At 42.5% G+C, this 27213-nt stretch overlaps 1 protein-coding gene and 1 long non-coding RNA gene across 2 annotated transcripts; one reads left to right on the top strand and one right to left on the bottom strand.

The window, feature by feature from the left end:
* The first annotated feature begins 912 nt into the window (after window positions 1–912).
* On the top strand, window positions 913–23405 carry CBLIF (cobalamin binding intrinsic factor). Its single transcript, XM_082747762.1, has 10 exons — window positions 913–1090; window positions 2873–3049; window positions 4428–4541; window positions 5177–5317; window positions 7395–7576; window positions 11483–11660; window positions 14148–14349; window positions 17194–17312; window positions 19416–19484; window positions 22979–23405. The coding sequence occupies exons 1-9, from the start codon at window positions 1012–1014 to the stop codon at window positions 19475–19477; spliced, it is 1254 nt and encodes a 417-aa protein (XP_082603888.1). The 5' UTR covers window positions 913–1011; the 3' UTR covers window positions 19478–19484; window positions 22979–23405.
* On the bottom strand, window positions 23117–27213 carry LOC309873038. Its single transcript, XR_014316161.1, has 2 exons — window positions 26917–27213; window positions 23117–24308 (listed from the first exon to the last, which is right to left on the bottom strand). It is a non-coding gene; the product is annotated as an uncharacterized lncRNA (long non-coding RNA).

Genomic DNA, 27213 nt, shown 5'->3' with positions numbered 1-27213 from the left:
CTTTGAATTTTATTCTAAGATCAGAGTCACTAAAGAACGGCCCCGCCAAATAAAGCTGCTTAAATTCCAGTAGTTACAAAAAAATTGGCCCCTCCCTTCATAATTTCAAATACTATTTCTGGTTATATGTTATAGGAAGGTATACTTTGCTTTAATATAGCTGCATTTAACATTTAATATAGTCCATTGATCCACATTTTCTAATTACTTACTTTAAAAGATAGTATCTGAAAGCCCTAGGTGTTTGAAACTGCTTTGTTCCCAGATAAAGAAAGAAAAGTCCAATGAAACAATCTCTGGGCGGAGCCTCTGGGTGGTTCAGGTCCGCATCCGCTCTTGATGTAGGCTCAGGTCTTGATCTCAGGGTCATGAGCTGGAGCCCCACCTTGGGTTCCACACTGGGCATGGAGCCTACTTAAAAAACAAACATACAGTTTCTGGGAAGCTTGGGTCCATTGCTCACCTGAAATCAAACAACCTTAAAGGGCCTAGGCTGGGACTCAGGTCACAGCAACTTATTAACTGCATAAAGGCCAACTTCACAAAAGCAAGGTGGTGCCTTAAGAACTGCCTAACCTTCGGTGAAGTGGCTACTGACCAACAGCCAGGAGGCTGTCTGGGCAGGTGTGTACAGGCCCAGGAGGAAGGCCTGTTTACACTCACTCGCACACCAGCCGCACTCCTGATGTGATGACCCAGGACTGTGGGAAAGGACACTCTGTTATGGCCATCACCCCACACTCAGCCCCAAGTGTCTCCTACGACTGTGCCTCCTAGAAGTCACCTCCACACTCCTGGGAGGATGGATAGGCGGGAACCTAGATAAGCCTATGGAAATTCGTTCTATCAGAGAAGGAGGGGTCAGCCTAAGTGGTTAGGAGTGGCCAGAACGGGAAGGATGCCAGACTGTTTGACAAAAAGAAGCGCATATAAGAGAAAGTAGAGAAACACCCTGCTTTCAAACAGGGGGATCTGTACACGGGAGCCGTAGACTAAACAAGAGAGAGTGGGATGACCTGGTTCACCCTCCCCCTCCTGAACCTTCTCTGGGCTGCAGCTGGGACCAGCACCTGGACCCGAAGCTCATGCTGTGAGTATGGTGGTTTTTCCAGAGAGGTCAGGGGAGCAGTTCCCCCGGACCACAGGGGAAAACCTCTCACACGGAGGTCTGCTGAGGAGAAGGTGACTGAAAACAGCAATCACAGGGCACCTGGGTGGCTCAGTGGGTTAAGCCTCTGCCTTCGGCTCAGGTCATGATCTCGGGATCCTGGGATTGAGTACAGCATCAGGCTCCCTGCTCAGCAGGGAGCCTGCTTCCCCCTCTCCCTCTGCTGCTCCCCACACTTGTGCTCTCTCTCCTTCTCTCACTCTCTGTCAAATAAATAAATTCTTTAAAAAAAGAGAGAGAGAAAAGAAAAAAAGAAAGAAAACGGCAATCACTGTAGGAGTTCCAAGTGGGCAAGTCAGAGTGAGTGTGTGCTGCATCCTTCCTGACTGAACCCCGTAAGTGCTTGGAGAGGCAAGTCTATGCATTTTACCTTAGAAGAGGTTAAAATAGTGGTGCAGGAGCAATGGATGGCAGCACAAAGAGAGACGCTCAGAGCTGTTCTGACCAAATGCCACTGCTGGGGGATGTTTGGAACTCACTGAGGACAGCTCGTATTCCATGTCTTCCACATTTTCCATGTAAGACTGAGAAGAAAAGGGGGTGCCTGACTGGCTTCGTTGAGGAGCATGGAACTCTTGATCTCAGGGTTGTGAGTTCGAGCCCCATGCAGAGTGCAGAGATTTAAAAAAAAAAAAAAACTTTTAAAAAGGAAGGTCACCTGGGTGGCTCAGTCAGTTGAGCATCTAACTCCTGCTTTCCGTTCAGGTCATGATCTCAGGGTGGTGGGATCAAGCCCAGCGTTGAGTGCTGCTCTTAGGAAGGAGTCGGCTTGTCCTTTTCCCTCTGCTCCTCTCCCTGCTGGCCCCCAGGTCACTCTCACTCTCTTTCTCAGTCTCTCTCTCTCTCTCTCTCTCTCTTAATCTAACAATTAAAAAAATAAATAATAAAATCCTTTTTTTTAAAAAAAAAAAAAGGACTTTTTTTTTTTAGGATTTATTTATTTGAGAGAAAGAGAGAGTGAGGTGGGGTGGGAAAGATGGAGAGAGAGAGAGAGACTCTCAAGCAGACTTCATGCTGAGCACAGAGCTGGACGTGGGGCTCCATCCCAGGACCCTACGGTCAGGACCTGAGCCAAAAACCAAGAGTTAGTCACTTAATCAACTATACCACCCAGGCACCTCCCTGAAAAAAGCTAACTTTAAAATAAAAGAGTGAGAAAAAAATACAAGGAAAGCAGTGATTTCTAGGAATCTGCTAAAAATAATATGAAATAGCCATGAGCCATATTGCTTGAACTTCCTAAGTGAGAAGTCACCTTATTAAACATAAGGGTTGTTTGAGGAGATCCAACATCTAACTGGTCTACCTGGCCTCAAAAGAAAATGTCAATGTTCTCTCTACCTCTCTTTATTTTTTTAAAGAATTTATTTACTTATTTATTTGACACAGAGAGAGAGACATCGAGAGAGGGAATACAAGCAGGGGGAGTGGGAGAGGGAGAAAGAAGCAGGCTTCCCACTAAGCAGGGAGCCAGATGTGGGGCTTGATCCCAGGACCCCAGGACCATGACCTGAGCCAAAGACAGACGCTTAATGACTCAACCACCCAGGTGCCCCTCCATCCCTATTAGGGACACTAGAGGGTGTCCCTGAAAATGTTAATGCTAACTAATCCTGTCTTCTAACAGAGTGACACATGGGAAACACGTTTCTGAGATGAGAGAGAGTAGATTAGGGGTTTAGTAAATGGCTTTTCTCTTCTCAGCTGTTCCCCCAGCACAGCAGTCCTTGGTTCATGGCATACAAGTGCTCATGGAGAACTCTGTGACCAGCTCAGCCCACCCCAATCCCAGCATCCTGATTGCCATGAACCTGGCCGGAGCCTACGACATGGAGGCCCAGAAGCTCCTAACTGACAAGCTCATGGCCAGTGACAGTGCAGGTGAGAAATCAGAGCCTTTCTACACGCTCCCTGATTCTCCAGGCTCAGATCCCAACTTCACATCCCCACACACACCAGTGCCACCTGTGATTGTCCCTGAATCACCCAAACACCTTTCCTTATGTACCTGGAACGAAAGGTTCGTGAAGTCAGAGCATCTGTAGAGTTACACAGGAGAGCAGAATAAGCTCTAGACCAGATATTAAAAAGAGGGGGCTTGCAGCTCTGGCTCCACCATGTATTAACTCTGGAACCTTGAACAGGTCGCAAATCCAGACCAACCTCATGCCTTCATTTTCAAAATGCAGCTGATTCTAATAACAAGGACTCTAACAGTAATAATAACAATGATAATAATAATCAAATCTCTGTTCTGCCTACTTCACAGGAGTTGCCTTGAGGATCAAGTTAGATAGTAAAGTTAAAATTATTTTCAGGTATGAATTTGTATGGGTGCCCATGCTGCTTTTCTAAATAGATACCAGGGATTCCTGAGGAAGTTGTCGAGTCACACAGTGGTCACTAGATTAAACCCTCCTTGAACATTTCTCCATACTTCTTTCCTTAAGAAAAACAAGATCAAAAACTATCTAGAGGTACCTGGCTGGCTCCATGGTGGGAACATGTGGCTCTTGATCTCCAGATTGTGAGTTTGAGTCCCAGGCTGGGTATAACAATTACTTAAAAAAAAAAAAAAAAAAAAAAACTTTTTAAAAAATTATCTAATCGTATTGGGTTTTTTTTTTCCACTCTGACAAGATTTGGTATGTTTTAAGAAGATTTTTTTTTTTAATTTCTTTTCAGCGTTAACAGAATTCATTGTTTTTTGCACCACACCCAGTGCTCCATGCAATCCGTGCCCTCCTTAATACCCACCACCTGGCTCCCCCAACCTCCCACCCCCCGCCCCTTCAAAACCCTCAGATTGTTTTTCAGAGTCCGTAGTCTCTCATGGTTCACCTCCCCTTCCAATTTCCCCCAACTCCCTTCTCCTAACTCCCCATGTCCTCCATGCTATTTGTTATGCTCCACAAATAAGTGAAACCATATAATTGACTCTAATCGTATTATTAAAAAATCAAAATGGGGGCACCTGGGTGGCTCAGGGGTTAAAGCCTCTGCTTTCAGCTCAGGTCATGATCCCAGGGTCCTGGGATCGAGCCCCACATCGGGCTCTCTGCTCAGCAGGGAGCCTGCTTCCTCCTCTCTCTCTCTGCCTGCCTCTCTGCCTACTTGTGATCTCTCTCTGTCAAATAAATAAAATCTTTAAAAAAAAAATCAAAATGATCTGGCGATCAGATCAGAGAGCTCAGCCCTGACCCCTGGCACACTCTCCCCTGAGAATACCTTTGTGACTGTTTTGTTCTCTCCTCCACAGACCTGACCATTGGTCAACTCGCCCTTACCATCATGGCCCTCAACTCCTCCTGCCGAGACCCTGGGAATAAAGTATCAGTTCTACAGAGACAAATGGAAAGTTGGCCACCCTCAGGTAAGACCTCAGCAGAAGGGAGGGGGGGGTGAGGCAAATGGTCCTTCCTGAGAGTATTAAACCTAGAACAAAAAAGATGGGTGAGGGGCGCCCAGGTGGCTCAGTGGGTTAAAGCCTCTGCCTTCGGCTCAGGTCATGATCCCAGGGTCCTGGGATCGAGCCCCACATCGGGCTCCCTGCTCAGGAGGAGCCTGCTTCTCTCTCTCTCTCTCTGCCTGCCTCTCTGCCTACTTGTGATCTCTGTCAAATAAATAAATAAAATCTTAAAAAAAATAAAAAGATGGATGAGTGGAAAATGAGGGAGGGGATACAAGTTATCTCCACTCAGGATTCTTTGGATGACCACACAGTGAGATATTCACTTCGATTCCAAATGTACTAGAGAAGATCACCATCCTGGGAAACAGACTTGTGCCGTCACCTGAAGACAGTCATCCTTTTTATTCTCTTGTCCTGCTGGGTGACATTTTTATTCTGAGAAATGTTAAAGTTAGCTTTTGCCAATGTGGAGTCTTTCTTTTTTGGACAGGTTTTCTGGAAATTTCTGCTTTAAAGGTTTGACTTTTATCTTTTTCACAGATGTCCTCCATTATGGTGAATGTTAATCTTACAGAGACCCTCTGTCCCCTTCCCAGGTCCCCGTGCTCCAGCTTCAAACTTCTATGGGCCCAGTCTGGCGGTCCTGGCGTTGTGCCAGGAGAACCCAACAAGAGCCTTACCCATAGCAGCTCGCTTTGCCAAGATCCTGAGGTTTGGTTCCTCCCCCTTCAATACGGGTGAGTTGGTTGCCACTTCCAAACACTGCCCTGAGCTGGGAATATCAAGGACACTCAGTGGGGGAGGGGGGCAGGAGGGGAAAGTGGGAGGGGGAGCTTTCCATGGCGGAGGAGCCAAGGGTCATGAAAATGTCTGCAGATGGAAGGCACTGAACAAACATTTGCTGGACATGTGAATTAGGGAATAAGTGAAAGGGAGACAGTAAAACAAAGAAACCAGGGCAACGCTTGAAATGTCTGATAATGACAGAATCTCCACCGGGAACAATGAATAAGTCACACAAGTCAGCAGTTATGCCCAGACAAATTCTTAAACGATTAAATCAATGTCTAGACCCAAGTCTTATCCTGAAACTTTTTTTTTAAAGATTCATTTATTTCTGTCAAATAAATAAATAAAATCTTTTATATATATAATATATATATTTATGCATATATATTACATATTATATATAGTTACATATAATATATTACATATATATATATTATATATAAAAGACTCATTTATTTATTTTAGAGAAAGGGAGAGCAGGGAGAGGGGCAGAAGACAAGGGAGAGAGAACCTCGAGCTGACTTCACCCTGACTGCAGAGCCAGACACAGGGCTCCATCTCACGACCCTGAGATCATGACCTGAGCCAAAACCAAGTCAGACACTTAAATGACTGGGCCACCCAGGCCCCCTGAACCCTCTCTCTTATCACTACTGATGATTCTACTCTCTGTTCCTCTCCATGTTTCTTCTTATAACATCCTGATATTCTCTTTCTAGTAAACAGATAATCTCTGAACCCTAAACCCATGATGCTCCTCCCCTTCAAGGATACACTGGAACCATGTTACTTCTTCATTCTGTAAGAGAAGCTTTTTCCCCTACAGCACCACGTCCTTTTCTGTCCACCCTTCTGCAGGTCATGATACCTGCCCTGAGTAACACCCTCTCTGTGGACATTATCACGTGCCCTTCATTCATGGTCACCTTTCCTCCTTTGGACTCACAAGCAATAGCATATCTCGGGTTTTCACCCCGTTAACCACCCTGCCCCTGCAACCTCTCTTGTTTCAGGCAAACTCTCCCATTTCAGTCTCTTTCAGATCATAATCAAGTACTCTAGTGCCCTCCCTGTGGCTCAAGAGCAGACAGGCCTCTGTTTTCCATCTGGGACCTCATGCATTGCTAGGGAGTCTGTCAGTTCAGGAGATTTGACTTCTTGGCCACCAATGGTTTCAACAACACTGTCATCCTTAATGAGGTTATACAATTCAGGTGGTGATTATAGGAGGGAGAAGATCAGAGAAGTCATCTGGCAAGTCTTTCACTTGTTCTCTCTTGTCCTGCCGCAGCTTGCTCATTCAATTCACATACACTTTCCCATGCAAATAATGAAAATGCCCCTGGGCCAGGTGCCCTGGGGCGTGCAAAGTTCCCACCATCCAGTTGCTCACAGAGCACAGTAACGATAAAACAGAGCAGAGAGTGCTGAGATGGCAAAACAGGTCCGAACAACACATGATAAAAATGCTCAGGAAAGAGGGGCACCTGCGTGGTTCAGTTAAGTGTCCAACTCTGGATCTCAGCTTGGGTCTTGATCTCAGGGTCAGGAGTTTAAGCCCCACATTGGGCTCCATGCTGGGTGTGGAGCCTATTTTTTGAAAAGTTCAGAAAAGAGACTGTACCTGTGGCACTGGGCAGACCAAAGGTTTCACTGAAAGGTGGTGATGGCCGGGCCTTCCAGAACCGGTGAAATTTTTAAAAGATAAACACTGGGACAAGAAAAATGAGACTGAATGAAGCACCAGTCTACATGAATTTTTTAAAAACATGAGCCTTAGATCTGGGTTCAGGTCCTGGCACTGCTACTTACCAGCTGTGTGGCCTTGGGCCATGACTTGGCCTCTATGTGCCTCCATTTCCTTATCCCTTCAGTGGAGTTCATTATAGGTCCTATCTCACAGGTTGTCCGGAAGAATAAAGGAGATAATGTAGTTGGAACGCAATAAGCACACAGTAAATGTTAGCTGTTCATATTGTCGGGTGATGGTTGTCTCACCCACCTCCCACCAACCATGATTCACAGACACAGGAGCTATGGCGACCTTGGCTCTGACTTGTATGTACAACAAGATCCCAGAAGGTTCAGATGAAGGTTTCAAAATTCTGTTCAGTGAGGTACTACAGGAAGTCGTGAAGAATGTCAGCATGAGGATCAAAGACAATGGCATCATTGGAGACATCTACAGTACTGGCCTGGCCATGCAGGTAAACACATCACCTATGCTTCTTTGTTGAGCCCATGCCAGTATGATAAGACTTGATTGTGGGATCAAGACACCAGGTTCTTACAATTATATCTCTGGGGAAGATAAGCTAGTATGACTTGAGGTAGATTCCTCGTGGTGTTTGTCTCAGTTTCTCTACTGGTAAAACACAGGTGTTAATTCCTTCTTACCTCATAGGTAAAGGGTGAAAATAAAATTATAAGAATTCCTTTCTCTTTCTTGGAAAAAAAATAAATCCCAGAAACATATCAGGTTATTACTGACAATGATCAGTGTGTTCATAATAATCATAGATTGATGAGAATTTGATGTATAAAAAATAAGATATTAAAATAGGCCCTCCAAAAAATTAAATTTTCTAATTCCATCTTGCCAGTCAAGTGTTCTTTTTTTAGCCCTTTATCTTGATCCAGAAAATGTAGGCTTATGTTCAACCTTAACACAGGTTGAAACAACCTGAACACAGCAGTGAAAACACCTAAAGCTGACCTGTCAAGCTCCTATAATCTCGATCTCACTGCAACTTCACACAGTGTTCTAAATGGGAATCAGGTGTGTCTGGTACTCTGTCCATACTCAATCCTATGTTTCCCTAGTACAGAACCCAGGCTTGGACTCCATAAGATGCTGTTTGATATATCTCCAAATGCAACCCTCACCCCATTGATTAGGGTTGACTAGGGCAGCATCTTCCCATGGAAGACATACTAATAATAGTGGGGAGAGGTAACCAGCTAGCATCAGAAATTAAAGGGTCATCTGTGGCCAAATCGTCTAGACCAAACTCAGAAGTTCATGCTCCGAAGTCATAAAATGCCTTATGTGATTCATGGAAAAACTGTACCATGACCTTCTCAACTCAGAAAGCCCAGGAAACAGAGAACCCTGGAGTTACAATGCCAGGTCTAAACCTAATATACCTCTGGACTAGTGGTGAAAAGAAATCCTTTGGGGGAGAGGAGCAGAGACTGCCCCTGATGTTCCACACATTAGAAATTAGCAAAGGACATAAACAGATTAGAAATTAGTTTATGTTAAACACAAAAGTAAATACAATATCACCACTCCAATGTGCAGTGTATTGGAGCAACTAATCAGCTTCCATGGCATGTCAAGGTGAATGAAGTTTTGTCATGGAAAAAAAGACTGTTACCACGGCTGACTCATACAAGAACAATCCTGGGATTCAGGGCTAGAAAGCCTTGTGGAATATCAGAGGCAGTGCGGACAGGATATAAGATGGGTTTTATCTATACCTCACTTAAAATAAACTTGCTTCCCCTTAGTGCCAGACAGAGAAATGTTTGCTTTTGCTAATTAGGTTTATGAATTCCATTTGGGATTTTCTCACCCACAGGGTACACTCTGATAAGCTGTACCTAAGAATTAAAGCTTTATTTATGAAAAGGCAAGACCTCATCCTTATCTGATATCATAGGTCGTATGTATTTCTAATCAGTTAGGATACATAACCTCTCCTTACTCGAGTTATGGCACATAAGGAGAATTTACCCAAGCAGCCTGAAGTCTGAAATCACCAGATATCTAATACACGACTTTTTTTCTAATTTAAAATGTTCTTCTGTGGAAAAGCAAAGGGCTCTCAAGATGTCACAACTTGAGTTTGAATCCCAGATCTCCCACCACCGTGGGCAAATATTGAATTTTTCTGAATTTCACTTTCCCCATAAAAACAAGGTTGCAAAGGTATTTTTTTAAAACATCACAAGCACAATGTGATGCCAATAAGTGTTCATGGTTTCTGCCAGTGGAAGAGTGGTGATATTAAGCTTCCTCTCCAGCCTTCATTCATCCTCTTTCAGGATGCCAGTGCCCTTCAAGTAGCCTGGGCCACCCACCTGGCTTTCCTAGGCACTCGGGAGGCACTTCCTCTGTTGTAGAATTTCTTCTCTGCTTTCTGTCAAGAATCCAAAGCCTTCAAAGTTCCTCTTAACCTGGGGATTTAACTTGGAAAAAGGATCTGATAAACATCTTTATGCAAAGCCATTAATGAGTTCTCATAGGTAATGTGTTATTCCTCTCTAGAGTGTTGGCATTGGTAATATTTTATCCCAAGGGGATCCATCTTGCTTTGGGGATCTGAGAGGTGAATATGGCAAATGAACAAGATCTGGCTGCTGAGGAGGATCTACCTGAAGCCCCTTAAGCCAAGCTGCCCCGTAAAGTGACCTCTGGCAGAGCAAAGAGGTCTAACAGTGTTGGTCATGTCAAAAACTGTTGGGTCGTTCATCAGCTGCCTTTGGCTCACAGAGCCATTTCTTTTTTTTTTTTTTTTAATTTCTTTTCAGCGTAACAGTATTCATTGTTTTTGCACCACACCCAGTGCTCCATGCAATCCGTGCCCTCTATAATACCTACCACCTGGTTTCCCCAACCTCCCACCCCCTGCCCCTTCAAAACCCGAAGATTGTTTTTCAGAATCCATAGTCTCTCATGGTTCACCTCCCCTTCCAATTTCCTTCAACTCCCTTCTCCTCTCCATCTCCGCTTGTCCTCCATGCTATTTGTTACGCTCAAAAATAAGTGAAACCATATGATAATTGACTCTCTCTGCTTGACTTATTTCACTCAGCATAATCTCTTCCAGTCCTGTCCATGTTGCTACAAAAGTTGGGTATTCATCCTTTCTGATGGAGGCATAATACTCCATAGTGTATATGGACCACATCTTCCTTATCCATTTCTGATCTGACTCTCTTCTCTCACTTCCTATTCCAAGCTTCAGGTGAATCAGTCACCAGCAATCTCAAACCACTGACTTACTCTGAGGGTCATGGTCAGCACAACCCTAAAGGGAGGGAGGTGGTGATAACAGCTTACACATTACACATAACAAAATGCTTTTGCTTATTGTCCCACATCTGAACCTCAAATGAACCCGCAAAGGTAGGAAGAAATTGTGATTTCTATTTTACTCATGTGATACAAATCTCAGCGAAGTAGAATGAATTGCTTGGAGCATTAATCAAGAACCACGGTGCAGATAACAGAAACCCAAATAATTTCTGCTTAAGAAAAAAATGGGGATTTACTATTTCATGTTATAAACTAGAAGGTCCATGGCTAGATTAAATGGTTTCAGGATTAAGCAGAATAAAGGGCTCAGATTGTGCTTTTAGGCACTACTTTTCTTTGTCACTCAGCCCTGGTTTTCCTCACTGTCTCCTATGGCATGGTTTCTTCAAAGGGGCTGAAGAAGATGGTCACAGCCCAGTGATTACTTACATGGTCCCAGCTGAATACCCCAGCAGGAGGAAAAGACGTGTTTCTCTCTCTGAATGTCTGTATGTCAGGGAAGGATGCTGGCTAGTGGGGTGCCCACTAATCACTGTTAGCAAAAGGATGGCACTCTAGGATTACCCCAGCCCAGGCTAGGAGTCCACCCCTGTGGCCAGGCTTGTGGAACCTCTGGCTAACTGTCCTGACATGATCACAAAGTACGGGAGGAGTCCGCCAAAGGCTGTGCAGGACAACACAAAACAAAGAGCACTGCTATGTTTGGATGACCAGATGTCCCAGACTAACACTGCTCCTGGAGCTTGCTTTCCCTGGGACTCACCTTCATTCTACATTCAAGAACTGTTTTGTACACATATGCTATAAATACAGCAGCCCCAGTAGTGTTCCTCAAATCTAACTGGTGCACTGATATTTGTTGTGTGACTGCTATGTGACAGACCCTGAGCTAAGAGGTGGAGACGCAGCAGGGAACAAGACAGACAATGTCCCAAACCTTGGGCAGCTCAGTTTTGGACTCTGAGTGATCCCCCAAGATTAGTGATCAAGTATCTCTTGTAAAGCTTATAGAGGCCAACTCTCAGCTATGCCTAATCAATCTCTCACTCCCTCTCTCTCCTGCCCCCAGGCTCTCTCTGTGACACCTAAGCAACCTAACAAGGAGTGGAACTGCCAGAAGACCATGGATACAATACTTCAGGAGATTGAGCAGGGAAAATTCCACAATCCCATGTCCATTGCCCAAATCCTCCCGTCCCTGAAAGGCAAGACATACCTGGATGTGCCCCATGTGTCCTGCAGCCCTGGTAAGAACTCTTAACATCTGCCTTTCCTTATGTCATAAAGTAGTGGCTCCTTATGTGGATCAATTTTAAGTGGCACACAGGCTTATTATGTAGGCAGAGCCACATCTGATATCCAGTCCCCAACCGTTGTGTGCTAACACACAGCCATGGCAACCTGTCCTCAGAATTTAGCCCCCATGTCTACTTCACTCAGTACACATTAAGTGAACACCTACTATACACAGCATTTTGTGAGACGCTGGTGAAGAGGGGACATCCATGGTCCTAACACTCAGATGATACATAACTTCCTTCATTCGTTTGACAAATGCACCAAACCTCATGCACTATCTTATGATACCTGCTCTTTACAAGGTCAGGATACAGATATGTAGACAAAAACTACAACATTTGGAAGAATGAAATAAGTATTACATAGAAATAGAAGCCACATGTAGTGCATAGCAAAGAAAGTGTGACCAATCATTGAGCTGGTCTGAGACACTTATGAGAAAAAGAGCTGGATTTTAAGCCCAGATTTGGGGATCTAAATACAAGGCCTGGTGCTCCTGGCACACCAAAGGAATAGGGTGGAAACGAGGCATTAATATGCCTTTTTATTTTAAATATCTCTATTTTAGCCAATTAAAAATATAATATAGGGCTACTTAAAAATTCAAACTTTGTAGAAATATGCACAAAGAAAGTGGGAGTCCTGCATAAAATTTTATCTCTCCAGCGATAATGAGTCTTGGCAAAGACAGCTCCAACTCCTCCTTCTAGACAAATACTAGTATAGAGTACTGATGTCTTATGTTACATGGATTTGTTGAGATAAGCAGAGATTACTAAATTCCTTGCCTATCTCAGAACAGAGTCTATACAGACTGTAATCAAGCAACCCAATCCTAATCACACCAAACACAGCTATATTCACCGAACTCCTTAGGCTGCTTCCCAGTGATTTCCCAACCTGGACAAGATGGCCATGGAGTCTTTCCAAGGACTCTACACTATAGTTGCCCAGGTGTTTTGTTAGATGGTCTGAAACTTACTACCTTTGTTTCCAGATTCACAGTGTTACCAAAAATCCCACAAATCCACAGAACTCAACCATGTAAAACACATGACTTAGGGCTAACCATCCTCCTTTCTGGTTATAAATTCTTTTTTTTTTTTTCTAAAGATTTTATTTATTTATTTGACAGAGAGAGAGAGAAAGAGAGAGAGAGAGAGAATAAGGAAGCAAAGAGGCAGGCAGTGGTGGGGGTGGGGGGGGAGCAGGCTCCCCGCTGAGCAGAGAACCCCATGCATGGCTCCATCCCAGGACCCTGGGATCATGACCTGAGCAGAAGGCAAAGGCTTTAACCAACTGAACCACCCAGGTGCCCCTGGTTATAAATTCTTTTAACAAAACTAATGTTCAATATAAAATGAGCCATCTCCACATCACTCAGCTTCAGGGAAATACACATCAAAACCACAGTGAGATACCACCTCACACCAGTCAGAATGGCTAAAATTAACAAGTCAGGAAATGACAGATGCTGGCAAGGATGCAGAGAAAGGGGAACCCTCCTACACTGTTGATGGGAATGCAAGCTGGTGCAGCCACTCTGGAAAACAGCATGGAGGTTTCTCAAAAAGTTGAAAATAGAGCTACCCTACAACCGAGCAATTGCACAACTGGGTATTTACCCCAGAGATACAAATGTATACGAAGGGGCATGTGCACCCGAATGTTTGTAGCACCAATGTCCACAATAGCCAAACTATGGAAAACTATTGAAAGAACCTAAATGTCCATCAACAAATGAATGGATAAAGAAGAGGTAGTATATATACACACAATGGAATACTATGCAGCCATCAAAAGAAATGAAATCTTGCCATTTGTGATGACGTGGATGGAACTAGAGGATATTAGGCTTAGCGAAATAAGTCAATCAGAGAAAGATAACTATCATATGATCTCCCTGATATGAGGAAGTGGAGATGCAACATGGGGGGCTTGGAGGGTAGGAAAAGAATAAATGAGACAAGATGGGATCAGGAGGGAGACAAACTATAAGAGGCTCTTAATGTCACAAAACAAACTGAGGGGGGCTGGGGGAGGGGGGGAGGGAGAAGGTGGTGGGTTATGGACATTGGGGAGGGTATGTGCTATGGTGAATGCTGTGAATGAAGTGAGTAAACCTGGCAATTCACAGACCTGTACCTCTGGGGCTAATAATACATTATATGTTTATGAAAAATAAAAAAGATATTAAAAAAAAGAAAAGAAACAGTTAAAATGAGCCATCAGCTCTTCAGCTATGAGCAATTCTCTAGATTGGAATGAGAGCTTCATAGATCACATGAGTTCCTCAGAACCACACACAAAGGACACAAAATCTTTGCCATTTCTTGAAATGTTTCTTTAGGATAAGTTGCCAATAACAAAGATTTTTGCACCTATAATAAAAGCCCTGTAATCATTAACAAATGTGGCCTCTTCGCTCTTCACAGGTGTTGAAGTGCAACCAACTCTCCCCACTCAACCCAGCCCTGTTCCCACCACAGCATACAACATCACCATCATATACACCATAAATAACCAGTTGAGGGGGGTGGGTCTGCTCTTCAATGAGACCATGGACATTAGTGTGAAAAGTGGATCAGTACTACTTGTTGTCCTAGAGGAAGCACAACGCAGAAATCCCACGTTCAAGTGAGTGCTGTAAGCAATGTTCACCATTCTCCCCAAACCCCACCTGAATTCCCATTCTCTCCCACCTTCCTTCATTTTCTTACTTTTTTTTCCTTCTGATAATTTAACATCATTTCATCCCCCCTTGAGAAGCGTGCAATCTAACTATCAAAGCTGGCTCAGGAAAATTCAATCACCCCAGTCAACATACGATGGAGTTTTACAAACAGGAATTCAAAGGGGGGAGAGTCTATTGTGGGTTAGAACAGTCCAGGAAGGCTTGTGGCTTTGGAGCCCATTTGAAAAATAAGTACTGTTAGGAAGATGGGGAAAGATGGTATTCTAGAAAGAGGGAATGGCTAGGACAAAGCATTTGAGACAGGAATAAGCAAGGACTTCAGGGTCAGTGGGTAGGCCAGCTTGACTAGAGAAGAGAATAGGGGACTGAATCAAGTGAGTAACCTGTAAGGATAGGCTGGGAGACACAAAGTCTGAAAAACCAGGTTAAGGAGATCAGACTTCTATTAGAGAAAGCACTGCAAGCTTTCAACTAAGAAAAGTCACGTTGTAAAACGTTAATTGGTTCGAGAATGGGAGACAAGGAGAGATCTGGGGCTAGCCTGAGGTAACGAATCTGTGAGGTGATGAAGACCTCTTCTAGGATAAACAGACTCACACCAAGGAAGACGCCACTTGGCTCTGTGAGTACTGGGGGAGAGGAGGCAGCAATAGAGAGAAGCTTCCAAACTTTGGATAGGAGTGTCAGGAGGAAAGAATGTCTTTCAGAGAAAAAGACTTAGTTCCTTTAGACATGTCTAATTGTGGGTGTTCACAACAGCAACATTAGGGAGCTTTTGGAGGTTTAGATGAAGGCCTAGAAAAAGAGGTCAGGCCAGGCGAAAGAGGTCAGACGGTCATCTGATAGAGGGGATGACTGAAGTTGAGGAACTGTGCAGAGGTAGCAGAGACAAGTTCCCAACAAGCCACAAGTCCAGAGTGTCTGGCTGACTCAGTCAGCAGAGCAGGCGACTCTTGATCTCAGGATCATGACTTCAAGTCCCATGTTGGGCGTAAGTCCACTTTAAAAACAACAAACAAACCAACCATGATCTATATGCCCATTTTACAGATAGCACCACATAGTCCCAAAGAGGCTAAGTAACATTCCTAAGATGCCATGACATGTAACTAGTTAAGTTGACTGTGAAGCTACGTTCCTTCCACTGTTCCTTCCACTTTTTTTCTTCTCTAGTCAGGAAAGGACAAAATATAGAAATAAATCCTGAGAAATAAAATTAAACTTGGGATGTCTTCATAGTATGCAAGAAGAGGAAGCAGTAGAGAAATATGGAGAAAACTAAGCTCACAGAAAGAGCAGAGGGGAAATGCCAGGTCCTGGAAAGGAAAAGAGGAGAGGCCTTCAAAGGACAATGATGTGACCCAAATTCTGCAGAGAGATGCCAGAGAGAAAGACTGACCAAGCCCAAGGAAGTGACACCTGAGTGGGATGTGGAACCTGTTCCACAGGATTAGGTTCCATACATTGTGCCTGCTGTCCACAGCCCAGCTCCGTAATTCCCTGACTCCCACAGACAGGTCAAGACAAAAGTTGCGTTTCAAGAATACTTAGGTTTTAAATACCCTCAGAATATACCTTACTACTTCTCCAAGCTTAACTATAATTTTGCCTGATTTTTCTTTTTCTGACCATGCATGTTATGAATACATACAGTGGACCGTTGGGGGGTGATGAATAATGAGCAAAACCTCTAAAACTAGTAGTACACTGTCTGTTAATTAACTGAATTCAAATAAATTTTGAAGGGGCGGGGGGTGGAGGTTGGGGGAACCAGGTAGTGGGTATTAGATAGGGCATGGATTGCATGGAGCACTGGGTGTGGTGCAAAAATAATGAATACTGTTACGCTGAAAAGAAATTTAAAAAAAAAAAGAAATTTTCAAAAAAAAAAAAAGAAAGGAACAAGACAAAGCATGTACAGTATGTCCATAATGTAATCACTGTTGACATTTCTTTATGATTTGGTAGGTGTTTTCTTCTGTGCATGTTATAGATAGCTATGACCCCTCACATGGGCGGGATAGTTATTTCATGTAAAATTTGTGTCCCACATTTTCACCTAACAATTGTTGCATGAGCATTTTTAATGTCACTTAAAAGTGTGGAAAAATACAATTTTGTCAATGCCAAAAAAAAAAAATTCAGTCTTGAATATTCATCTCATCACTCATGTAAGTATTCACCCATTGTTGGGCGTTTACATTTTTAAAATTTGCTTATTGATAGGTTTTTTTTAAAACCCATTCATTTAAATATCATTTAGTACCAAGTGAAGTGATTTCATATCCATTAGTCATTAGCAATTTCTCTTTTAAGCATTTTTAAAAATAGACATGTTTTTAATTTGCATTAATTTTATTTGTACCTAAAGGGAGACATTTTTTTAACTATGTTCGGTTAGCCACTGTATAGTACATCATGAGTTTTTGACCAGTTTTCAGTGATTCATTAGTTATGTATGACACTCAGCGCTCATCACAACACGTGCCCTCCTTAACACCCATCACCAGGTTACCCCACTGCCCCTCCCCTCCCCTCCCCTCCCCTCTGTAACTCTGTTTGTTTCCCAGAAAAGCAACTGATTCCTGCGCATTAATTTTGTATCCTGCCGCACTGGTGAATTGCTCTATGAATTCTAGTAATTTGGGGTTACTTTATGTGGATGACATGACACTTCAAGGCTTTTATATGATCTCTAAAGTATTTAGAATGTCTCTGTCCGTTCACCTTAACACCTTATTGCCTGACATAAATGAGGTTAATCACATATATTTTTATTCTTACAGATTTGAAACCACGATGACATCCTGGGGCCTTGTCGTCTCTTCTATCAATGATATCACTGAAAGTGTTCATGAGCGGACATACTGGCAGTTCCTTAGTGGCAAGACACCTCTGAATGAAGGTGAGGAAAGGAAAGGAATCTGGGACTTTCTTCCATAGTCTGCAGGCTGCTTTCTTTCATTTACTTATTTAATTCATTCATTCATTTAATCAAAAACTGTGAGACTGTATGTCTCACATGTGAGATATGTGAGATACTTGTGTATACAGTGATAAAATATACATGTACATGTACACATGTATTATGAATATATATATTCATATATATGAATTGATTTGATTGAATAACAGATAAATGATGAGTAGGTAGATGGATGATAGAACAGGTGGCTGGCTTTCTAAAATAGCTTTTTCGAAAATGAAGAATCCTGACTCCACCCTGAACCAATGGGGACATATCCAGTGACCAAGAAAAGTGGATTGAACTACTTAAAGCAATAGGGGCTGAAAAAGGAAAACCCAGATAACATGAGACACAAATAATAATAATAATAATAATAATAATAATAATAATAATAATAATAGTAATAATAAAGGTAGAAAAAGTAGTATGTGATCCAAGAAGATGGCCACTTTAGGATTTAAAAATTAAATATCATCATGTAATATAAAACCACTGTGACTTCATAGCCTGTGGGAAACAAACATGAGGAAGGGGAAACCTAGCTCTTCGTGCAGTGATGTTATTGTATGCCACATGTCAACTCTGTAGATATCAGTGATTCTCTTTTTACAGAGAGAGAAACTTAAGTCTCGGAGGCGTTAAAGGGACTTGACAAGTCCTGCATCTAGGGTGGGACTGAGCGATCATCCAGACCACGCTTCCAAACTGTAGCATGACTGTCCTTCCCCCACAGCTTCACTCAGCATTCATTTTTCTTCCTGCTCTAATGTTTTTTTAAAATCTCCAAATAGAAGAAGGTTTATACACATTTTTGTGGGGAAGAGGCAAGAATAAAATTCAGACTTCAGCAAAACCTTAACATTCTTTAAAATTTTGCACAAATACTAAAAATAACTCTAAGTTAAAGAGCCATGCATATGCTATTTTGTCTAAGGAAGATGTTCACTAGTTAAAGGATGTTAATCGTCACCGTGCAGGGAGATGTGAGGCCACGTAGGGTCACAGCAGAGCTGTGGCTGCGGCTTTGTAAGATGCTTCATTATCCAAGATTACGATGGGAGAGATGTTTTCTTAGAGTCTGTCAGGTATGTAACAAAATCTGTCCAGTCAGAATTTGTTGAATTGCAGCAAAACACATAATAAAGACCTCAAGGTTACATAAGGGTTCGTTAGAAGCCCCCTTCTCCTACTTACTAGCTGCTTTAGGCAAAGAGGAATCTTCTCAGAACCAGTTTCCAGAGCTATGAAATGAACACAGTAATAGCCATGTCTTGGGTTAGTATGAAAATTAAAAATAACATGTTTAAAATGAGTAAGTACAATGTCTCCTGCAGAGCACGCACTCACAAATGCTCAGTATAAGTATTATTAGTTCTCCTATCACCTTCATCTCCAGAATTACCCAGGAACCTAAATCAGGGTTCGTCTCATGTCTGCCAATTACTTTGCTTTTCTGGGGAAAGAAGGGGAAACAGACAGGCCTCTGAAATCCAAAAAGTTCCCAGAAAGATCTTATTCTTTCTGATGCCCGGTGACTTGAAAGCTAATCATCAATACTGCCATCATCTAACTTCTCCGCCCTGAAACACAAGAATTCTCAACCCACTGCCCTTCCCTACTTTTGGCAAAATCTTCAAAAGTGAACATGAGTTCCTACCTCGAATGTTCTAAACTTGGCTTAACTAAGTCATTTTCTTGCACTCTTACCATGTGTCAGGTACTATATTAGGCTTCTGGCAGTCATTATTCCTAATACTGAAATGATTCTTTGGGGTAAATATTATTAGTGCAGTTTTAGACATGAGGCAAAAGAGGATCTCACAATTTAAGGGGCTTGTCCAAAAACATGCTCCGCGTGGCAACTCTGAGCCTGGAAACAAAGACTCCCTAAATCTCAATTCCATGCTCTTCCATAGTCATCAAGCTGCCCATTGCACTCTGGGATGATTTTCCTCCTCTAGCAAGGGGGCTGGTCCTTTGGGAGGTGGGGGTGGTTACATGCACCATGGTCTCCTCATGTTCTTCTCTGCTTGTTTCCAGGAGTTGCCGACTACAAACCCGCCGACCATGAGCACATCACGGCCAATTTCACACAGTACTAAGGACAAGGTGGGTTCAGGTTCTCTCAAACATCTTCAAAAGATGGTGGAATTTTTGTTCACTTTATTCCAAGTCTATGCAAAAATATCCTGGATATCTACAATGCTGCTATATTCCTGCTAAAAACGCAGAAACCACTATGTAGAATAAATGATTCAAACTTCCCAGGAGTCTTAACATCTGTGACCCATGAAAAAAGGTCCAGCTTCTCAAGGCAATGACTGCCAATCATCATTTAAACCTAGGATGAGGGGAGGAGAGAGAACCCAGGTGTTGTCTTTGGAGTTCATTCTGATCTTCATGATTAATTAACAAATGGATTCCTTTATTTCTACAAATGAAGTGATATATATTAAAAACTCCTATTTTTAAAAAACCTATTTTTGTTTCTTATGCCAAGTACTGTTTTTCAAATCACTTAGTGAAATGACCAAAATTATTTCATGAGTCTCCCAGATGGTTTAGAACTAGGTAAATCATGTTCATACTCTCCCCTTGCATTTCTAGTGCTCATTCTGGGTAAAATTAGTTTAAAATGTATATTTTTATATAATTTGTAGTTAAATACACACATTTAATATGTAAGTATAACCTACAGTATGTAATATAAAATTTGATATCTATTTTATATTTTATATCTATTTTATATATTAAATATAAATATACATTTAAAATCCCAAACCACACATATAACATATGTATTTTACACAGTAAATAGAAATACAGATCTATAACCACACCCCATACCTACATTTGAAAGAAAAATTAAGTTTTCAAAGACAGTCGTAACTCTATTCTCTGCTGGTAGGAGTCAACACTGGTACCAACTTTCTAGTGAAGGATATGAAAATTGTATCAAAAGACCTAAAACAGACGCAAGTACAACCTCCAAAATCTCAATTCTCAAAAGTATACAAAGGAGAGAATCACAATAGGGCACAGATATACCGGAATCAAAATGTGTGCTGAGGCAATTACGGAGCAAACCCTAGAGATGGAGCCTCAGTACATTTCCTTTTTTTTTTAATTTTTTTTTTATTTTCAGCATAACAGTATTCATTATTTTTGCACCACACCCAGTGCTCCATGCAATCCGTGCCCTCTGCACCCACCACCTGGTTCCCCCAACCTCCTACCCCTCCACCACTTAAAACCCCTCAGATTGTTTTTCAGAGTCCACAGTCTCTCATGGTTCACCTCCCCTTCCAATTTCCCCCAACTCCCTTCTCCTAACTCCCCTTGTCCTCCATGCTATTTGTTATGCTCCACAAATAAGTGAAACCATATGATAATTGACTCTCTCTGCTTGACTTATTTCACTCAGTACATTTCCTGAACTGACCCCAAGGCAGAGCTCCACCTGCCCCAGCCCAGTCTCCCCGCCCCAGCTGCTCAGAGCAAGAGCCTGCCCTCTGGCAACAGGGGCTCCCAGGAGAAGGAGGTGTGAGCCACCAGCCCAAGCATACCATTAGGTACATCACTGAACCCCAGGAAAAGCCCAGCGCTGGTGCTGTGGTGGAAGGCACCCTCCAGGAATGTGAATAAGTGATCTCTCACAACATGCCCTGATAATCATAATATAGAAAACACGCAAACAGCCTACCTGCCCAACAACAGGGCAATGAAGAGATAAACCCTGGAGGATCTATATGCTGGGATACTTAAAAGTCACTGAAATTCTTAAGTCCACATATGAGTGAGGACATACAGTATCTATCTTTCTCTGACCAACTTCACTTAGCATTATACCCTCTAGAGCACCCATGCTGCTGCACATGGCAAGATTTCATTCTTATTTATGGCTGAGTAATAGTCCATTGCATAGCTACACCGCATCTTCTTTATCCATCACCTACGAATGAACAGCTGGGCTGTTGTAAATAAAGCTGCTATAAACATAGGGGTGCATATATTTGTTTGAATTAGCGTTTTCATTTTCTTTGGGCAAATACCCAGTAAAGGAATTACTGGCTTATATGTGGAATTTAAGTAACAAAACAAATGAAGAAAAAAGAGACCAAAAAACAGACTCTTAACTAGAGGGAACAAACTGGTGTGGCCAGAGGAGAACTGGAGGTGGGGATGGGTGAAATAGATGGAGAAGGTTCAAAATACACTTATGGAGGGGCGCCTGGGTGGCTCAGTCTGTTAAGCGTCTGCTTTCAGCTCAAGTCATGATCCCAGGGTCCTGGGATCGAGTTCCACATCAGGTTTCATTGTTCAGAAGGGAGCCTGCTTCTCCCTCTGTCTGCCACTCCTCCTGCTTGTGCTCAGTCTCTCTCTCTCTCTCTCTCTCTCTGATAAATAAGTTAAAAAAAATTTTTTTTTAATGTACACTGGGATGCCTAGGTGGCTCAGTTGGCTGAGCATCTGCCTTCAGCTCAGGTCATGATCCCAGAGTCCTGGGATCAAGTCCCACATTGGGCTCCTTGCTCAGCAGGAAGCCCGCTTCTTGCTCTGCCTGTTCTGCCTGCAGCTCTCTGTGCTCCTGCTCTTTCTGACAAATAAATAAATAATCTTAAAAAATTTAAAAAAAATTTTTAAAAGGTACACTTATGGGGATCAGCATTGAGTAATGTATGAAGTGTTCAATCACTACTTGTATACCAGATACTAATATAACAGTGTATGTTAATTATACTTTTTTAAAAGTTAATTAATTTTTAAAAAGTATACAAATTAATTTTTTTAATATTTTCATTTTTATGGGGGGGGGGCGGAAGCCTAAGCAGACTCCACACTGAGTTTGCAGCCAGACCAGGGCTTGATCCCATGACCCTGAGATCATGACCTGAACTGAAATCAAGAGCCAGATGCTCAACCCGACCGAGCCACCCTGGCAGCTCTTTTAAATTTATTTTCTTAACTGTCAGTAAAATTTGTGCCAGAGATAAATACTTGCTGACATAGAAAGACATTCATGATCACCCTGATGCCATGCATGCCAGAGTATTAGAATGGTTAACTGTGATGGAATTACTGGTAACTGATTTTGCTTGTTTGCTTCTCTAGTGTCTACATTCTCTCCATTCGATACAATAATTGGACTAGAAAATGGGAAAAATTACTTTTAACAAAGATGACTTTTTTACTTATCAATAAATTAGGCAATGAAAGGAAGGGGTGTGTGAGAGAGAGAGAGAGGGAACCACTGTCCCCCAACTTTTGCAATGAACTGGGTGTGTTTATTTGTATTGGCAAGGATGGGGGACAGGTGAGCAAGCTGACAATGGCTCTATGACAAGTTGCGATTCCACTTTGAGGAAGTGCTGTAATAAAATGTAGTCTGTGTGTGTTCATTGCTGCATAACTGTCCAAGCACGGGTTTGGTAATGCTCTGAGAGACTATCATAAGTGTTTTTGCGACCTCTACTGGCCATGGATGGTAAAGCCTAAACTTCCTTCAGGGAAGTGGTCAATTTTCTGCGTTACTGTTTTTGCGAAGATGCAGGGGAGAGGTGGGAAGATTGTTACCAAATCCAACTGTACTTTCCTTTAACTAGATATACGAATGATGTATGCCAAGTTTGCGACTGAAGATCACACCCTGGTGAGGAAGTGGAACTACAGAGAGCCTCCTCCAGCCCCTTCCAACTAAGATCCTGTAAGTCTTTGAAATGACAAAGAATCTTGCTCAGAAGCACAAACGCCTTTGAGATTTCTAAGAAGAAGAGGAATAATAACAACAACGACAAGAATCCTGGCCAAGAAAATAAAAATAGAAAGGGAAAGAGACTAGAACAAAATAGTTCCAAATTCTATCTTGAAGACCAAACATGCAAAACAGCCATGATGTTTTTTGGACAGTAAAGTGAATTTGACCAAACATATAAAAATATGTAATAAAGTAACGATAATTAAAACAGTCTAACCCTGGTTTCAGATCAGGGAGAGCAAGGGAATGAAATAAAATGTTAAAAAAATATATTACATGAGAATTTAGCATATTATAAAATCACATGTTTTTTAAAGATTTTATTTATTTAGAGAGAGAGTGTGAGCCTGCATTAGCAGGGAGGGGCAGAAGGAGAGAGAGAGAATCATAAACAGGCTCCATATTCAGCATGGAGTCCAATGCAGGCATCCACTTCATGGACCTGAAATCATGACCTGAACTGGAATCAAAGATCCAACACTTAACTGACTGAGCCACCCAGGGACCCCAAAAAATCACATATGAAATGAGAATTTTCAACTTGCCAAAGGACATCCCTACTTCTGGCCTTATAAGCATCTTAGCAAAGTCAAAATCTCTTAAGAAAATAACTGAAAGATTTTACTGCATGAAAATTTAAAACTTAAAGAATATAATAAAATAAATAATATAATAAAATTAGAGGATATAATAACACTGCAAGAAACTGAATCATACAAACAAGAGTTAATATGATCAATATACAATAAGCTTTTAGAATTGATAAAAAAGAAACAGTACATTTGAATCATACAGAAAGTACACAAACAAATCACATACGAAAAAATGGATAAACATATAAAAAAAGGTAGGAGAAAAAGTTCAACATCACTAGTCATTGAAAAATTGCAAACTAATGTATATTCAGTGTGTAAATTATATAAAGTAGGACTCAGAAAATGGTATTGGAAATCAAACTTAGGAGTGCCTGGAGGGCTCAGTCAGTGGAGTATGTGGCTCTTGATCTCATGGTTGTGAGTTCGAGTCCAGACTGGGGGTAGAGATTACATAAAAATAAAATCTTTCAGAAAAAAAAAAAAAAAAAAACCTTTAGGTTACCCTGCTCCTACTTACCCAAACTCCAAACCAACTTTGTCAGACTGGGGGGGGGGGGGGTCTGTATTTTCTCAGTTCTCTGACTTAAAAAGAAAAAAAGAAAGAAAAAAGATAATTCTGATTTCAGTAACTAAAATGCCCAATACCATGTAATAGTCACAACTCTGAATTCCGTCTAACAGTGAAGCTGCCTCCCTCTGCTAGTTCAGACCTGCTCCAGATAGGGTGACTGTAGCGGAAACAAAATGGGAATGAGGTCGGGTAGAGGGTTCTCTATTTCCTCACTTTGCTCTTTTACCAGTCATGTAAGATCTCTCCTGCCCCTCATCTCTCACCTCTGTTGCTGACCCCTCTGGGAAGACTGGCATAGCACCTGATATGGGTTGAAGTATGTCCACCTCCCCCCTGACCAACCAATAAGTGTTGGAGTCCCAATCACCCCCTCCACCCCCCTATTCCCCACTTCTGCCCCCATCCACTGTACCTCAAAGTGTGACATTGTTAGGAGAAGGGGTCTTTACAGAGGTAATCAAGTTAAAATGAGGTCAATACGGTGAGCCCTAATTCAATATGACTACTGTTTAATAAAATGGGGAAATCTGGACACAAAGACACATATAAAGGAAGAGAGAAAGGGAGAAGATGGAGAAGATGGCCATCCACAAGCTTGGGAAAGAAGTCTAGAACAGCCCTCTCCTCACAGCCCTCAAAAGGAACCAATCCTGCTGACACCTTGATTTTAGACTTCAGGCTTCCAGAAATGTGAGGCAATAAACTTCTGTTGTTTAAGCCCCCCAGTTTGGCGTACTTGGTTAGAGCAGCCCTAGCAAAATGATACAGCACCCAACAGTAGTTGACTCAGCTCCTGGTATAGTTTAAAGTACACTCATTCTCTCAGGGGAGCTTTATGGATTCTTCAGAGAAACACACACACACACACACACACACACACACACACACACACCCTACCCTAACTGCTGAGGCTATATCTCGATGCATGCAAATTCATCTCTGCTGAATGACTGGCTGGTTGCATACAAGTCTTCCCTCGGGCCCTAGACACCCATCATTTCATCTCTTCCAGCATCTTTCTCCTTGCTTCTCAGTGGGGGCCTGTTAGATGGGATATAAGAAATCCCTAAACCAGTACACTGCCTGGGGGTCCATGTCTGGTGAAGAAGGTATGCACACCTTTGACCCACCATCAATGGAAATGTAACTACTTCCCAATTGCAGCCCTCTACTTTGCATCAAACCTCCAAACACAGACTTTTGTCAAACACCAATCCCTCTCAAACAGTGGGCCCATATCAAGCTGAGTGGTCTTGAACGCTCTCTCTCATGAAGCTTGATGGAGCACCCCAATCCCGTGCCATTAGAGAGGAACAGTGGAACTCACAATATACCAACAACTCAGTCCAAAGAAATCTTTAATGTAATTTCCAGTCTCCACTTCTTTTCTTGATTTTCCCAGTCCTTTTTACAGTCTGGAAAAAAGTAAGGATCTAAGAATAACAAAGCCATTTCCTACCACCTCCTTTATAAATCCTACCCAGGGGGCTCCTGGGTGGCACAGATGGTTAGGCTCCGACTCTTGGTTGTGGCTCAGGTCATGATCTCAGGGTCCTGAGATCAAGTCCACACTCGGCTCATGCAGGCTGCTTGAGATTTCCCCCTCTCTGACCTCCCCCTGAGCACTAATGCTCTCCCTCTCTCTCAAATAAATAAATAAAATCTAAAATCAATCAATCCATCAGGCCTGTCCAGAAGGCCCAGCACCTCACTCTGGAATGTACAGATTACCACATACACTGGGGCTTCAGGCAAAGTGGAGTCAGACACAATCCTGTTCGAACAGCCTCTTATAAACATAATATTGGGTATAATTTCTCTCCTTTCATATTGGCAGAGCTCTAAACAAAGCTATGCAAGACAACTCCGCAAGGATGTGGATAATAAGCACTCTGATACATTGCTGGTGAAGATCATTCCCTCTGGAAATTTCCTTTATCTCTACCCACCCCCCAAGATATATGCTAGCAATTATCATTAGCCCCCTGATCTGCATCTGAAGGGTCACCAAGAGTCATAGAAACCAATCCAGAGAGATTGTACTGACACTTTACTTTCTATCCAAGATAAAATTACACAATATTCAGCCTGAGATTTTTAAATGCCTGAGCACATTCAGGTCTCCCACTTTGGGTGGAAGAGAGTAGGGAAGAGCTCTCTAGAATCTGACACTGGCTTGGGAGTGGGGGACAGTTAAACCTTTTCAGAACTGCTCTACACGGCCAGAAATGGCTAAAATAAAGTCCATTAACTCTTTTTTGAGACAGCTTTTATCAAGAGCACCTAACGCTGTGGACAGAGAAAGTTCTCCCAGTAACTTTGCAAGCATTAGAGGTTTTAGTTTTTGCCATTTCTGAAATTAATCCTTTGGGAAAGACCATACACAGATGCAGCGTGATTTAAATACAACAGACATCAGTCTCCATTTGTTGATCCCATTTGTGTCCCAGAAGCTTGGGAAAAGAGCCTCTCTCATTCTAAGTATTTAAAGGGTTCAGACCCATGATTTTACCATCATCCTCCCAGAAGAGTCACGCATGACTTTAACTTGATCATCAAATCTGGATCCAGTCCAGTCCCTCGGGTCCCTGGAGTGACAGACTCAAATTCTGATCTTACCGTTTTCTGCTGTGTGACCCTAAGTGAAATCCTTCGACCCCTGGCACGTTATCTGCACATGGGTGTCATGACGTCATTAGCTCCTGAACTCTGAAGGACACAGGCAATGACAGGGTACTGAACGCCTACCACACTGCCACCGAACACTGACAAGTTCAAGCCATGGTCAGTCAGTGGGCTTTTCCCAATGTCTCTGAGCTTCCCCCACTAAAGAAACAGCGGAAATCCCCACCCCGCTGCCCGCAGAGATCCCAAGAGTATATGTATTGAGGCTTCCAGAAACCTAAAGCGGCGCTG

The sequence above is a fragment of the Mustela nivalis genome (genome assembly GCF_964662115.1).
Source record: "Mustela nivalis genome assembly, chromosome: 9".
NCBI lineage: Eukaryota > Metazoa > Chordata > Mammalia > Carnivora > Mustelidae > Mustela > Mustela nivalis.
The sequence above is the reverse complement of the archived record's forward strand: the minus strand, read 5'-3'. Positions and strand labels throughout refer to the sequence as shown.

Coding starts and splice junctions, on each gene's coding strand:
- CBLIF (XM_082747762.1), top strand. CDS start 1,012: ATGACCTGGTTCACCCTCCCCCTCCTGAACCTTCTCTGGGCTGCAGCT. Junction 3,050..4,427: donor CATGGCCAGTGACAGTGCAG/GTGAGAAATCAG, acceptor TCTCCTCCACAG/ACCTGACCATTGGTCAACTC. Junction 5,318..7,394: donor TTCCTCCCCCTTCAATACGG/GTGAGTTGGTTG, acceptor CATGATTCACAG/ACACAGGAGCTATGGCGACC.